Source organism: Hypomesus transpacificus, chromosome 9 (genome assembly GCF_021917145.1).
Source record: "Hypomesus transpacificus isolate Combined female chromosome 9, fHypTra1, whole genome shotgun sequence".
Lineage (NCBI taxonomy): Eukaryota > Metazoa > Chordata > Actinopteri > Osmeriformes > Osmeridae > Hypomesus > Hypomesus transpacificus.
The window spans coordinates 6,905,525-6,922,128 of record NC_061068.1 but is presented as its reverse complement, the minus strand read 5'-3'; the positions used below and the strand labels follow the sequence as shown (position 1 = coordinate 6,922,128).

At 46.5% G+C, this 16,604-nt stretch overlaps 1 protein-coding gene across 2 annotated transcripts in view; it reads right to left on the bottom strand.

Moving 5' to 3' along the window:
* Window positions 1–16,604, bottom strand: part of pdzrn3b (PDZ domain containing RING finger 3b) — a 69,218-nt gene that overhangs the window by 2,472 nt on the left and 50,142 nt on the right. Inside the window, exons 1-7 of one of the 2 annotated variants that reach the window (XM_047024607.1) lie at window positions 13,185–13,913; window positions 3,349–3,602; window positions 2,698–2,785; window positions 1,048–1,146; window positions 575–637; window positions 368–469; window positions 96–212 (exon numbers count right to left, since the gene is read on the bottom strand). In XM_047024607.1, the coding sequence (XP_046880563.1) occupies window positions 96–212; window positions 368–469; window positions 575–637; window positions 1,048–1,146; window positions 2,698–2,785; window positions 3,349–3,602; window positions 13,185–13,256 (795 nt within the window). In that variant the 5' untranslated portion in view covers window positions 13,257–13,913. Of the gene's footprint in view, window positions 1–95; window positions 213–367; window positions 470–574; window positions 638–1,047; window positions 1,147–2,697; window positions 2,786–3,348; window positions 3,603–13,184; window positions 13,914–16,604 lie in introns of those variants that run through there. The other variant, XM_047024606.1, reaches the window with a different exon arrangement.

The window sequence follows — 16,604 nt, the reverse complement described above, 5'->3', positions numbered from 1 at the left end:
TTTCAATGAACTCTCTTGGTTCAACTTTGACATGCAGATGAACATGTGCGGAATATTGAAGGAATACTCTAGCCAGCGTGTGTGTGTGTGTGTACCTGCTCCAGCATGCTGGCGGTGAACTGCATGGCCTGGTGGTGCTGTTGCTCCAGCATGTCCATGTGAAGGTCGTCCAGGAAGTCGTTCCTGTCGTCGTCCATCCAGCCCTCATCCAGCTGAGACACACACGGGTGGAGATATGGCATCATTAGACTCACACAGCCAAGGCCACACCTCAGCTCACATCTACGGAGGCTTCCAGGAGCTTCTTTTGAGTGTGTCTGAAGCAGATTTCACATCCGTGTGGATTAGCTGTGGTGCTGTGTGTTACCTGGATCTCAGGCCTGGCCACCAGGAGACAGACGTTCTGGTTCTCCTCACTGGTCAGCAGAGCTACAGCATCCTCACGGTTCTGGATTTCTATGCCATTGATCTGGGGGAAAGAGGACAAGGGGCATGAATCATCAGATAGAAGCTTTGGCATTTTATAATTATAAAGGTGTTGGAAGGGTTTCTGTAAAGTAAGTCATGGCTTTACCTGGATAATCCTGTCCCCCTCTCTGATCCGGCCATCTTTGGCAGCAATGCTGTTTGGATCAATCTGAAAACAATGGAGAAGGTAAGGTGTAGTGCTTCTGAAGTGGACAATTAGGATTCTCCACATCAACTTATGATGACGGTGCTTCAATAGATAAAAGTAGTGTGTCACCTTGGGCATTTAATATAAATTGAGGTCAAATAAATCAGGGAGTTGTGATAAGAGAGAAGGGCATTGTCCCCCTGTAGGTATTGTTAATTCAGAAACATGCGGTCTGTAACCTTGGACTGTCTGTAACCATTCTATGATAAATTGAGTTTGATACAGAAGACATCTATTACTCCCTTTCCACCAAAATACTAGGAAAGAATCAGCAGTTAAGGGTGTTTATATGTATATTTGATATATAGCCGAGCATGCATTTACTGCACACCTACTGTATCCTGTAGTTTGATATGTGTAACTTCCCGTACCTCACTGACGTAGATGCCAGTCTCGTCCTCATCATCAGTTCTGTAGCAGACGGTCAGGCCAAGCTTGTCCTGGATGTTGGCTCTGTGCAAATCCACCTCCTAGACCAAGACAAGTTGCAAGCCAAGGGTTACACCTCGCTCTCTCTCCATCTGAACTGCATTGATTGAATACAGTTGCATACTGTGGTCTGGGAACACACCAACACCAACACATTCACACAAACAATACAGGGTTCAATATGGGATCATAGACAAAAAGATGCATCAATCTCAGTAATGATAGCTCCAGCTGGGTGCAGGTGGGGCTGTGTCCCTCCACTGACCTAGTGACAGAATGACAGATGGGACCCTGCCTTGCAGCTGAGCACAGGCCCGTTTGTCACTTGTCAACACCTGTAATCTTGAAGATACAGACATTGATAGGAGCTGCACAGTGCCTTAGGGCACGGGCCAGGAGTGGGCAGAGGGTTAACCAAACCGCCAGAACCACAGCAGCTGACTACTGAAATCTGCCCTAATCCACAACAGAATCCTCAGACAGGGTTTTGTAGAAAAGCTTCAAAGTATTTTAGACACATGCAGGAAGGGGAAGTACCATACTGTACTGTACGACAGAAATGCTAGATCTTGTTGGAGCACATAACAATTTAATTTTTTTGTTGTTTTCACTGGCTTTTCGTGACAAAGCCCCTCAAAAGGCTCTGCCTTCAAATCTTGATTCATGTCCACGCCACTCAATGGTTTCTTCAGGGAACTACATAATAAGGTCTTTAAATATTGCATAATACTGTTATGTGAAAGGAGTGCTTAGGCATTGTTCATATTAACTTAACATAAATAGCTTCCCTGTGCCATAGTACACCGAAGGAGAGAGATAACCACAACCCTGATCTACAGAGGGAGGTGTACATTTCCACTACAGAGGCTACAGGACCCTTCGCCACTGCCCAGTCTAACCTTTGGATGGAGGGCTCTTCATTAGGAGCTGGTGTCTGGATCTAGGACAGGTTCAGGACCAGCCTGTCTGCTGAGCATCAGACTGTCTCTGCCCAGGCTGGCCTGCTCTCTGCTGCTTGGTGTTTAATGTGCTGCAGTAGGGTGGTGGGGGTTGGCAGGGGTCATCTGAGGAGCACCCGAAAAGCCCTTCTCAGTCACTACCGTCCTTCCAAATCCTCAGCACGACCCCATCCAGCCACCGCTAATGTGCATCACTAGATCCATCAATCTGGCTTTATTATCTGTGCCATCTAATTATCCACTATACATGATCTTCAGCCAGGGCCTCTGTGACAAGCGTCCCAGCAAAAACGCATTAGCAGTTGTCACAAATAAGTAATGATGTCACCGTCTCGCATCTGCTCGGGGCAGGCTGTGGAACAAACGAGCCACTCGATTCCTGCCTGGCCTACATGGCCGAGTCTTCAGCAGGGTACAGTGAGCGTGGGGTTCATCAATAACCAGGATCTATCGGAGGAGGAGGCCGTGTGGTGACTAACAGAGCCATTGAGCTGGAGACACGGAGGCTAAGCCAGCCCCACTGATGGGACAGCAAGAGGAATATGGCGTCAGCTGTCTGAATGGACATCTTTATAAGAAAGAGACAGGGAGAGAGGGACTGAGAGAGAAAAGGAGGAAAGCCATTTGTTTAACCTCGTATTCCAGCTCCTCGCGCTCCATCTCTTGCTGTATGCCCTCCAGGAAAACATTGGGGTCGAAGTATGCATGCCCTTGGCTGTGCCTAGGAGAGTGATTCAACAATAAATGGAAAAATTAGGAAATAGACAGACCACTGTAAACTAATAACACTGTCTGACTGGAGGGGGAGATGTTTGAGAAAGGAAAAAGAAGTAATCAGGTTACTTTCTCCAAGTCCAAACTTGAATCAAGTTAACATGCGTCTACGGCCTGGGGTTAATCTGAAATTAGCATGCCATGTTTTTAATTTGTCTCTCAAATGAATTAAATGAATCATGATGGATTATTAAAGGGCAACTGTTTCCGCTGCTCTGTGGGCACTTCTCTCTAGGCTCATGGCCATCCATAGAGACAAAGTAGATTACAGCATCCAATGCAATATGCAAACACTAATTAACAAGGCCATCTTAATGTGTCCATGTTTCCCCAAGGGCATGTCCAGAAGTGCCCACTGTAGCATTTTAATGAACTCGGCATGAAAACCAATATCTCCTGGTGAACCAGAAGCCTACATAGTCTCAATCTGAATTTGCAAGGTGAAAGTCAACAGTGAGCAAGAATGAACATGTGTGATGAGGTGTTGAAGTGAAGAGGTCTAGGACTCACTCCTCCGGCAGCAGGTACTGCTCCAGCACAGCCATGGTGGGGGTGGAGGGCGGCAGCTTGGTGAGGGCCATGATGTGCTGGAAGGTGATGTCTGTCTGGGTGCTGATGTCCACCACCTGGGTGTCGGGGCCGGGGTTGGCAGGTTTGGGGCGAGGGGCACGGCGGAGCACCTGAACCATGATTGGCTCCTTGGCAGTGCGGAAGGCCTCCACCGCCTGGTCATGGGTGGCTTTGGACAGGTCCTTCCCGTTGACCTGAACAGACACAGGAACACAAGAAGGAGAGGGTTAGTGTTTGACAGGGCTGGGTGTCTATTGGTGCTGTCTCTCTGATGAGTGTCCAGAATTAACTTAAGATTGAGTATGTATGTTTCCTATAGATCCCCCCCCCATTTTTCTTCTGACAATAAACTACAGTTAAAGCTGCAATAGGTCATATTCATTATAGGAGCTTGGCTGGAACAGGATTGATGGAACATTATAGGCTGGAAAGTAGCGCATCACTCCAAGAAAAAATAATAGAAATTGACATTTCACTGACACTGAGGTGTCTGTGTTGCTGAACAACTCTCAGAGGGGCTTACTCTTGCAGGACGCAACATGTTTATAGGGGACAAAAAAATAATCTTACCTACCGTATAGTACCATTAAAGAAATGTACATCCATGTGGTAGATTTAAAAAAATCAGTTCTGTATTTAAAAGTTCATTAATAAAATAATATGATTAAACCATATTTGTCGGATGAGTACATTTCCTTTTGCACACAAATGGTGGAGCAGTATTCCAGCTTCGCGATGACTTATTACAGTCTCTGATACAGGGTTAGAGCCCGACTAAGAAGGATAGGACCTTAATTAGAAAGAGGTCCTTTTTAATTAATCAAGGTTGTTAGAGTGAACTACACGGAGGAGGCTTCATTTAGCTAAGTCATTTCTCAGCAGAGGAAAATTTGACCCCCTTTGAGAGACAGCGTGGATGCAATATGTTAACCTGGGAAGATTAATATGAACGGGCTACAGTGTCAGCGAGAAGAGGCAAATTAACTTTAGATGAGCCACTAAAGCCAATCCTCTTCAGCTCTGATGAATGAGGAGCACATACCCTCCACATCCTCAGCATGAATAGAACGTTCCAGGGGATCTTCCCCTACAATCTCAGTTAGAAGAATCCAGCAGAGGGTACAGAGAGGGGTACAGGAGAACACCAGAGATGGGTCCTCCTGCAACCAGCGCTGTGCACCCTGCGTCAACACACCGCCTCTTGGCTTATCTGCACTTCAACAGAGTTTCAGCCAGTTCCGCTCTCAATCAGCACAGGATTTGGAATTTGTTGGTTTGTGATTCCTGGACGTATGGAAGCTTTGATAACATCTAAGCCCCGGGCCCTTCTCATTTCACAGGCTTGTCACGCTCCTTACTCACACACACATGCACACGTGTACACACTCACACACACACACACATGATGAAAACTTGCATGATTCAGAGAAACTCAAAGGTGATGCAACATGGTTGAACCTAGTCTGCACATACGTAGGAATACTGATAGAATGTTATTCATCTGTTTCACCCATTCTAGCAATCTCTGTCACTTATACACACAGGCACAAACATAAACACATTTGGGGATTAATTTTCAGAAGCTTAAATACAGTTTCCTCTGGCCATGTTAGTCTCATTCTAATTCACAGCAGCAGTTTACTAGACTTATCTGGGATGCCATGTGACAGCACTTATAGCAGTAATGTTCACCGTGATCCTAAAAAAAAATGTATTTGCGGAACAGGTCTAGCTACTCTTTTCCTGGATCATTGCAGTCTGGTATTTATGGGAATCTGCTAAATTGTCACCCAAATTGTCACTGAGTCTTGAGCTATGGAGGGAGAGAGAGAGAGAGAGGGAGAGAGCGAGAGAGAGAGAGAGAGAGAGAGAGAGAGAGAGAGAGCGAGAGAGAGAGAGAGAGAGAGAGAGAGAGAGAGAGAGAGAGAGAGAGAGAGAGAGAGAGAGAGAGAGAGAAGGAAGGAAGGAAGAACAGAGTGAGAGGGGAAATTGTTCACTTTAACTTTTGAAGAGGTTATGTGCTCACTAATAACCAGAGAGGATTAATGCTAATCCCACCCTGCAGGATAATTGGATCATCTCCAGTGGTTTCGACTTCCTCTTTTCCTACATCTTAACCTGGTTAGAAAGTAATAGCTTCCTCAATGTGAAATTGTCATTGAAGAATTATGCACAGAATTATTGAATGTTCATGGAATGAGAGGGTTCTGCACAATCAAAATGGAAAGAAAACTATACAAGCATATTTATGAGACATTGAGTACTTCCATGCATAAACACAAGGAAACTCGTATTCCTCTCTTCCCCTTCTTTCTTTCCATTCTATCTTTCTTATGGGCTCCTGTAATGGTTCGGATCAGCTGAGACAGGGAGCAGAAGTGTGGTGTGTGTGTGTGTATGTGTTTCTCTCGCCTCATTTCCCAGGAATCTCAGTGGCCCTTGAAGGCAGCGACCCGGAGACAAAGCTTGGCCCCTCCTGGAGAGCTCTGAGTATTCTGCCTCAGTGGCCTCAATGGGCGAGTCTCTCTGAGTCAGTGAGGGTGTCCCACCACTCCTACCCCCCCCCCCCTCTCACCTCTGACACGGAGCAATCCTGCGCTGCGCTGCATAGCGCGATGACAAAACTAGACAGAACTGAATTTGCAATTTCAACTTATTTTGCAAGCCAACACGCTGATTAGTGAAAAAATTTTTATATTATCAGAACAAATCAGCAGACATACCCCTAACAGCTCTTAGCTGTAAACAAAGTATAATGCATGGGCAAATTACATAAAGAAATTCCAAACACTCAATTGGTCTGCTGACACAAAGCAGCAATGACTGGCATCTCCAAATGATTGTTTAAACATTTCACACCCCCTCTGGAAAATCCTATTTAATGACAGAAGGGCAGCACGCTTCGTCTTAAAAGGAATAGTAATGAGGTAGGAATCATCTGCCTGGTGTCACTCATAAGGCCCTAGAGCCAAACCCTCAAAGCTTTCTGATGAACACATCAAATCACTTTGAGGATATATATTCAAGTCTTTTATTTCTCTCTGGTTCCAAAACCTGAATGTAAAGTGTGTATGTCTGTTTGGAGGGTAACTAACTCATTTGATCTTCTTAGTGGGCCATATTTGTGAGTCTCTGATCACGTTGTTGGTAGCCCGCTACGTCCTGAGGGTAATCAGGAACAGCAGACAGCCACGCTACGCTGACATGGTCACTCTCACACTCTGACTCACCGCTGGAATGCTAATCCGGACAGATTAAGACCTTCGCAGGTGTGGGTGTGTGTGTGCATGCGTGTGTATTAATCTGTCTCTAATTGCTGACTTGCTGCCAAAAAAGCTTTTCTGTTAGGTCTGCAAGGCTTGACACTTTTGTGTCATCGAAGGTGTGCTAAATGATGTGTTGAAAAAATCTGAAATGTGATAAATGAGATCATCATAAAAAGGGTTTCAATATATGTATATATAAATAAAAAAGAACATAATTGAAGAGAAACTGGGAGAAAAAAAGGGGTGAATGAAAGAGAAAGTCTGTCCAGCATGGTGAAAGTTTCCTTGAATAGCAGAACGTCAGGAAACCCTGGGAAGCTCAGTCTGCTATAGACAGCAGCTCACAGGGCCAGGAGCAGAGCAGGCTCCTTTCTCCTCTAAAGTCTCCCTTTCTGCTCCGATTCACTCCTTAAGCACATTATGCAGTCGGCACATTACAAACAGAGAGGGTTGACGTGATGAGATAGAGAGAATGAGAGAGAGAGAGAGAGAGAGAGAGAGAGAGAAGACTTGAAGGCTTAGTTTCAGTGGGCCTATAGCACTTGAGTGGCAGTGGAAGAGTTGTGAATGCGGGTCAATTCAGCCTGAAACCACAGTTAATCTGTCTTTTATTTCACTTTGACCATTCCACAAAAAGCAGTCCAACTCAGGAAGCTTGGTTTCAGTGAACGTGTATGCGTCTGCGTTGCTCAAAGACTTCAAACACAGCAGTCTTTATTTACTGCAACAAGAAGGCTTACCCACAATTACAGACGAAATTGCAGAAAACAAATGGTTCCTACAGGCATGGCAGGCTGAAAAAGACACTACTGTTTACTTTCTCCCAATCTAATTAACGCATTGGACATTCTGATGACACAAAATCAATCAAATACCCAAATCACTCCATCTAATCAACCCATATAATGAGCAAAGCAGACGAGATGGTCTACCTACCTAGTTCCTCCAGTGCCTCCCACAGTGCCCAATGAAAGCAAACGGCTCAGTTATAGATGACACACACTCTACAAGACAGGTGCTCCAGCAACATGCTGTTTGTATGTATTCATATTAGGCCATCGTCGTCTTAGGGAGCCCCTCAACAGTCAAGCGACAGGACATCCAACATGCACAATAGCCATGGGCTTGTCCATTCAAATATGACCGTGAGTAAAGGCACCCAGCCAAATCACACAGTGATTGTCAGTTGAAAGGGACATAAAAAGAAAAGTCTCCCCCCCGTTGGAGTATCCTAGCTTTTAGCCCTAGGTGGCCCGCTTTCGCAGGTCACAGTCAAACATACACCCGGCCTCCATATTCATAAGAACACCAGGCTCGGACTGTAGGCAGGGGCCTGTGCTGAATGGGCGCGCTGGGAGGCTCCACTCTGCAGCCAGATAATGAGGAATAATGACCCTCCATCATCTGCATCAAAATGGCCCCTGCTTCTCGGTGCTCTTTAATAAGTACTTACGGCCCTCTGTCAAGATGTTTTATTCATGACGGGGTGTACGTACACAGGGGACACATCGCTCTATTCATGGGGTACATGTGTACCCACACACCCACCTGCCATCTGATGTCTTCATCAGGTTCTGTCTGATGTCTTACATTCACATTTTACATTTACATTGTAAAGCTCTTTGTAATGTCTGGTGTTTATAAACCCTCTATGGATTCTTACCTGTACAGTACTACTGAGTTAATATATATTGAGTTTGTATTGCACCTGTTAGCAGCTTTATTAGATAACCTATCCAAAATGATTGATCTGTCACAGAGGATCACATATCACAGAGTTCTGTGTGGTCAAGATGTGTCCCGTTATAACAATCAGCCCGGCCTGTGTCTATGTATCTACGCTCCCATCGGTGTCCCCAAGATTGCTTCAAATGTCTTTCCATTTCTGACATTGGCGGGGCCTTTGTGTCAAATGTAATCATCTGTGTCATTGGAACAACCTCAGGTTTTCATGTCTTAAATGTTGGAGTGGGTCCAGAGAGCATGTCATGTCATTCAACAGTGGATAAAGAGTAATGCTTCACACTGACCTCACATGAAGCTTCCACTGAACAGTAACTGTCCCCCCTTTGTACATAACATAGAGCGTCTGCCTGGGTCTATTTCATCTGTGACACTTCGCAGCGGGTGAACACCAAGGGTCTGGCTTATATTTCTTGTGTTTAGTCTGTCGACTGTCGTGTTTGTAAATATAGTGACGACATTCGCTTTGAATTCCCCCAGAGTGTGTCCTCTACTCTTGGCTGGGGCGTGTTTGTTGTGTCTGTCTGTGTTGTATCCATGCTGTGACTGATCCCACCCCGGTGCCATGTGGCATGTGCAGGGGTGGAGTGTGGAGAGAGAAGGGAGCCAGTCTGGGCTGGAGTGAGCACTCCCCTGTGGCTGCTAGCCACCTGCTCCAGTGTTGAACAGATGTGGAGGCGCACCAGGGTGAACCTGCCTGTTATTATACACACAGTTCTGGCCCGACTGGGCCTCCCCCCCGCCTCTAACGTCTTTGTTTCTCCACCCTGCCTCTGTCAAGCCTCATTAGCAGACAGGAGGCCGAGGTGAGCGTACTGTCTCTGCTGCTCCTTCTGTCATGGCTGCTTTCATGACAGGGGTCCTGTCAGTGGGGGTCAGGGCCATGTTGGACAAATATTTTCATCTCATTCGTCTGTCTGGGTGGAGACACGTCAAACTTTTTTCTTTTTTTTTCCTTTTGCCACCGTGCATTGTTTTTTGAAGATCTCCTCCTTAGACAACCCAGAACTGGGTCTGACATCAAATCACTTAGCAACTAAACCAATCAGTCACATATTTTGCACTGATTAATTCTATGGATCCATTTCCAAGCAGGCTGACTGTAATGGGCATCGAGAGAGGGAGCTGCAGGGTTAGTTCAGCCTGGGTCAAAGCCTTGTGTTGGAGCTCTAATGAAGCTCAGGGTCTAATACACAGACAGGCGCCGCTGCTATTGCATAGCTCTTCTGGTGAGATTAGCTCCCCACTGTCAGGCTGGAGAGTTCCCAGCTCTCTACCTTCACTGTCGGGACAATAGAATCCCTGCATGGATCTTGCCATAGAGGAAGAAACATGGGGTTTACAGCTGTTACCCAGGTCAACTTATTATGGAGGGAAGCAGCCCAGAACCATCTTTCACTCTGTCCCTCAACTCCAATATTATTGACAGAACATTCTAAAAACTCTGATTTGCCTTGATACATGCATTTCCATGGCAAGAGATGAATAATTCTTGTGATTAGTCATCGACATGTAAAACAAAATCAAAAACATATATCCAGTAGGTAAACCTGGACAACACATCTCTGTGTCTTGACAAAGGTTCTGTTATCCCCGTCTAAAAGCAGTTTAAGCTAAATGAGTGTGAGAGACAGTCGAAATGTTCTGCCTCACTACGTCTCTAGAGAGCAGTGTAAGAGGGCAGAGTGGGCACAGTGCCAGGAGCCCTGATCAAAAGCATCCGTGTGTGTGTTTCTGTGTGTGTGTGTGTGTGTGTGCGTGTTTGTGTGTTCTATCACGGATTGTAGCAGTGCTGCTGCCTGATCTCTACTGTATGAACCTGCTGACACAGACCTCCCTGACTGTAGCCCAACACTTCACACACAGCTCCAGGACATTCATTACCAACACACGCCCAGGCCAACACACACACACACACACACTTACACACACCCTTTTGAACTCTTCAGTGAGGCACCCGCATGTCACAAACATTGGCATGCGCCTGTGTGCACTTGGGCACTTGCGCATGAGGACAGACAGATGCAGGCATGCATGCTCTCACACACACAGAGAGAGGGCACAGAGGTCTGTAGCATGCCTGCTGACCATGCAGGGCCCATGCAGAGATATCCTGACAGTTCACCCCCAACACCAGGAGGTGTTACTTTACTGGTTTTTATTGACAAAAGGCAGTTCCTATAGAAATAACTTGTTTTCATTGGATGTGACAGTGTGTTGTAGTCGTCAAAAGCAAATTATCCGAATTGTGAGTGACCAAAATCTAACTTTTACGTTTACGCTTGATCCATCATCATGCAGCTGTGCTCGTAAAAAGCCCCGAGCAACAAAGACTTCATTATCTTTTCAATTAGAGACAGTGCAATGGTGGACTGTTAATGGGTTCTTCGTAGCCTAACGAATATTGCTCTTTCACCATTGGCTGTTTGCTGCCAAAAATAGAGCTATCCACCCTAAAGCAGTGACTCTATTAAGCGAACCAGAGACAGATAGAGCTGTTCTATACTGCATGGAAAGTCACATTGCCATGTTCCAGCAATGTCACATTCAGAGCTTGATTCAAAGTGTCAGACATTTACACTTTCACATTCACACATTCATATTCTATACATCATTTGATCAATTCAGACAAGGTGTATCTAGAGAATATCAGGTGTATTCTGTTATGCTGCTGTGAGGCATGTCTGGTGCTAGCTAAGTGATGTTAACGACAGTAAACTTGCTCAGTGGGCTCTGTCCCAGCTCAGGCTGACAGCTGTGGCTGCCGGGGTCATTGGCAACGCAGGGGGGATGCCATATGACCAGCAGTAGAACCCCGACAGCAAACAGCCTGCCAATCAAGCCGAACTGACAGGCAGGATGACAGAGATGCTGTGACCGAGGTGAGAGGAGGACAAAGGAACAGAGCAGTCCTGCCCCACACCATCTTCTGCCTGCCATCTTCAGTTTGGGAAGGGGGAAGGGAGAGGCGAGGCAGGGGGAATGTGGAGGGGGGGGGGGGGGGGTTGCTCCTTTCTGATCCCAACATCAGCTGTTTGATTTCCAAACGCCAGAATCCATTTAACATCTCAAAAAAGCAGCCCCACCCTTTGCGGAAACCTTTTAGTCATTTTTGAGGCGGTCCTGGCATGATCAAAGCAAGGCGATTTGCAGACCCAAAGCTGAGACTGCTCTGTCATCTCCCACTAATGGGACAGAGCCGTGTTTTAGGGGATAACGAGGAAGACAGACAGAGAGCCTCATTAGCTTCCTCCAGCCACCCAGCCGCCTGCTCCCAAAACGGGCATGTCGTTTGCTGTGACGCGACGACAACACAACACGGGTGCTGCCCGGTATGGAGGAGCAGCGGGAACAAGAACACGCTGCTCTCCTCTCAAGACCACAACAAAGTCGGTCTCAGTCTTACGCTTTGAACCACGGCTGTGTCTGGTGCCTGGAACACACAGGATCTTCCTCATTAAACATGATCACAGCAAAAAGGTTAAAGATGAAGGAACTGTTATTGGGAGAGTGGGTTGATTTCTGTGACAGCGGGAGTCTGAGAAGAGGACAGAATGGTCACAAAACCCCAAAGAGCTTCATGAGAAACCCCCTCTGCTGGGCATGGAGCACACTACACACCGTGCACAGCGTTTAGGCTAGCGATTCTCTCCCCAAGGAACTTTTTCATTCACCATTTCAAAAATACAATACAACGTCATCTACCTTGAGATGAACAGCTGAAGCAAACAGCTGGTTCAAATGCAGTTCAAATGAGGACAAGACGGTTCTCAGAGAAGTGATAAGAGATGGTGGATGACTTCCTCACGGCGTTCCTCGCTCGGCAGAGTTCTCCTGGTTCTGTTTGTTATGGCTAAAAAGTAGATCTCCATGCCATGCTTTTTGAAATCAGCACCCGAGTCATACAATAAAACTTTAAAATCATTGACGTATTTTGTTGAGTTATGGTTGGGGTTCATTTCTGTGCATGAAGACCATTAGGACAGCCACATTGCACTCATATCATATTGTATAACAATATTGAAGGAATAACAGGCCATTATTTACAGATAACCTTTGTACAAATAAACTTTGCATCAGAATTCCAAAAGCGATAAAGGGCTTTCGAATGAAAACATACCCTCTTTTTGTACAAAGAGTGTACATAACATGCCTTGTCTATTTCTTTAGAAAAGAATGTGCAAAATAAGCAAGTAAGAGTGTTAAACATAAACTTTCGATGAAGTCAAACAGGGGTTAATCGCAGAAATGACAAAGTCAGCACTGTGTTGACAATGAGGAGGTGGGTGTGTGGTGAGCACACACTAAAAGATACATTCAGAGCCTTGTCACTCCATCATCCTTTCTTTAGCTAAATATCTTCACCTCTCCCTGACCCTGTGCACAGAGATCACACTGATGCCCCGAAGGGGGCAAGCCAGACAGCCACCACTCCACTCTATTCTGCTATACTGTGTTCTGCTCTGCTCTGCCCTTCTTACCCAAACCACACACACATGGGTGAGGACATCAGGGAAGCCAGAGCAAAGAAAACAAGTCTGATGCCAGAGAAGAAGCTCTACAACTATCATCTAAAAACGATTATGGGTTTTTTTTACATAAAAAGTAGGAAAGAAATTGAAAACAATTCTGCCAAATACAGAAATTTGACTAAATAGAATTCTGAAAAACAGTAGACTTAACTAGAAAAGCAACATTCATCAAAGTTTCTTCCCACAGTTCTGCACCAAGTTTCATGAGGAGACAGTAGGAACAAGTTAAGCCTACCTGGCAGACTTCATACAGCAGTTTGTACTGCTCCTGTGGCTTCTGCAGGGTACAAAGGCTGCATCCCATCATGGAGGAGAGAGGGGTCTCACCATCCAGTCTTCCCCTCTAGCCAGACAGGCAGGAAGAGATGGGGAGATATGTTGATCTGCTTCTCTCTCTCTCTCTCTCTCTCTCTCTCTCTCTCTCTCTCTCTCTCTCTCTCTCTTACTGTCTTTCTTTCTCTGGAGTGCCTCACATAGAGCTTGACCACACAAGTCTGCTCGTTGTCCCTACTCTCAAGTCCAGGAATTGGCTTTAGGTTTAGCTTTTAGATTGACATAAAGACTGCCCTGCGTGTATGTGTGATTGACTGAGAGGGAGCCCACTCTCAGTCTGTCCCTCACTAACTCACACACACTCCCTGGCTCTCTGGGCTGCGTCTGCTCTCTGTTAAGCCTGCTGGGGCTAGCGCCACCACACAGTCTAGAGACACCCCCTCATGCATATTAAGTGTTTGCTTATTGAATAATCATGAGGGGGGCTGCCCCACAAAAAATGGGGTGAGTCAATAAAGGTAGAATGTAAGTGCCAACAATGCTTAATGTAGAAGCATTCATTAGAACTCATAGCGTCTATTTTCAGCCAAGACAAAGTGAGTGACACAGAATCTTTTTTTGTGTTCACAGCAAGCAAACATGACTCTCAAGGGGTCTGAGAAGCGTGTCATTCATAACAGCTCCACAATTCCTTTTGAACATTTGAAGAGTGGGACAATGAACTCAGCCCTATGAAAAGAGGATTGGAGTCCTTTGTTTCAATCTAAGGAGTGAGGAGAAATGTTATGAAATACTTTCTCATGAAAGGGGAGATTAGATAGTATAGAATGGATATTTCCCTGTCCTCTGCTGAATGAAGTCTTTATTATCATGACCTTTGGCACTTGCATTGTCAGAGAGTGTCCATTCTCTCCCAATGTATGTAGGATAACAGACAAACAAACAACAACAAAAAACAGCCTGGATGTTTACCTCAGACTTCACGGTCATAAAGAGCAGGCTTCAGCCGGCAGAGCATCTGATGCTAAGTGACATGTCATTCTCTGCGTTCTCGCCGTGTCCCAGTCCCAGTCGGGGGCTACTCTCAGCAGAGCGGCATCTGACAATGGGTCATCTCCGATGTCGCAGACCTGGCATCAACCCTGCCCTCCACTCTGGTGCCACGCAGCCAACCAAGCCCAAATGCCAATTAGTGCCAACGAGCAGGGCGCCGGGTGGGCTTGCGTATTGCGACCCGGGGGCATCAGGGTGCCTCCAAAAACAGAGTGCTTCTGTCTAGGCAGCGCTACTGTACTACCCCGCTCACGCAATTACTGACACACCACCTCGTCCAGTCTGATGTCACTTGGCAGGCAGACCCAACATGCCTGCGCCAGAGGGCTGGGAAATGTGGTCTCTCGACGCCAGTCCAAACACAACACACACGCCCATCCAAAAGTCCTACAGCATGTCCAGGCGCATGACGTGACATGTCATTATGGATGGCGTGACAATCCATGGTAACATCACTGAGAGAGGGCCACTCTGACATTCTCACCCCATCGCCCTCCCAGCCAGGATATCATTCCCCGCCTGTCAGAGGGAAGGTTATCAACAAAGGAAATATTATTTCAGACACTGGTCTGCAGGGCTCCAGCCCATATCCGCTCTGCTCTCGATGCTAGTCTGAGGTGAGTCCCAGTGTTTGGCTCCCGGACCTGGATGTAGGACATGGTGGGAGAGGTGGGGGTCCCGAGGGGCCTCCTGGTGTTGACACTGGTTCATGAGCACGGAGCAGAGGGTTTCCTCTGGCCCAGATGTTTCCACAGATGCCTATCAGCCCAGCAGCCCTGCTTGCTCTGCTGCGGCGCACCACAGTCCTCCTCCAACAGGAAGACCTCTGTTGTTTCCGTCTGCGCCATCCTGTCAGTTTCTTCGTCTCCCGTCTCTGCTGAGGAACAGCTTGTGGATAATCATCTCCTTTCCCACCGTTGTGGTTTTCAAAAGATGGTGCACGTCTTAACAACAGAGATTATATGATCATTTCACTCTGCTGACGAGTGTTGATAATAAGACTGCCACAGGCAACCTGCAGGGATACCTCTATTTGGTAGGAGCTGCAATTATAATCAGCGGAATTGTGCGTAAACTCAGACTGAAAGCAGGGGTTGGGTCCCCATGGTCATTGTGTGATTAACTGAGCACCATAAAACATATTATTATGCTCATCTTCTCTATCGTCATAGGGAGCCTAAGGCTGGGATAAAGGAATGATTTAGAGAAGATTCTCTGTTTTTTCTCATTTTTATTTTACAGAATGGAAAAAAACATAGAACACTGAACCCATAGTTTATCCAACATGGAGAATTCAGACAGAGACTGTATGGATTGGCGGACGGAACAAGTGCTCTTAGGGGACTCCAGAATACTGTCACTGAATTCATTAATTTCCTTTTTTTTTGGCACTGATCAGTTGTTGCCTTGACAACCGCTTGTTTATATCCCTGTCCCTGTGGAACCTGTCCTTTTGGGACAAACAGCCTTCAAACATTTGACCCGTGGACTCAGGAGAGAAAGACAGCTCAACTGTCCTTCATTAGAGAAACGCACAGTAGGTCAAACCGCCTTCACACAGAACCCTGTTAACAAGTCACACCTAAAGTAATAATGTCATGTGGCTTGTCATCATAACACAGGGGGGTTTGGGGGAGGTGGTGGTGTTGGTAGAGGGGGGTCCTAGGAGGATGGAGACAGACGAGGGTAGGTTTGAGGGGCGACTGTGTCCCCCTCCTAATTAACTGTGAGATCCTTTCCCAGAGCTCCCCCTATGCTGGCTGAACGCTTGGCTGGCTCATTCATATTCATGGCCGCTCTGTTGTCCCAGTGGACCCAGTTTAACAGTTGAGGTTTTAACTACAGCAACAGAGGGATCCGGTGACTTGTGCTGTCTGCCACACGCCCTACCAAACTCCTGACCAATCACTTAAGCCTTCTCTTGACAGAGACACTGCCGTCGCATCCCTGTCTTAACTCGCCCTCCAATCATTTACATTTGTTTGACCGGATCTTCACAGTACTTAATTTAAGCAATTTTGAGGCACGCCGCTTTGGATCAAAGTGTCTGCTAAAAGAATCAATATTGAGTGGGACTCCTCAGACCACACATGGAACAGGGGGTGACCACTTCTCTCCATAGGTGGCATATATTTACAGTCAGTGAGCTGACCGGTCTACGACTCTAATTTGACTAATTAAGGATTGAGTGGAGGCTCTAGGGCAGGGTTAACAGTGTGTGGACCTCAGGCAGCCCTGGTGCTGATCCCCAGTAGTGCTGAACAGGGTTATCCAAGCTGAGCAGCCTGGCCGTACCTCTCTCCCAGGGTCTTTACCCAGCCACGGAGTT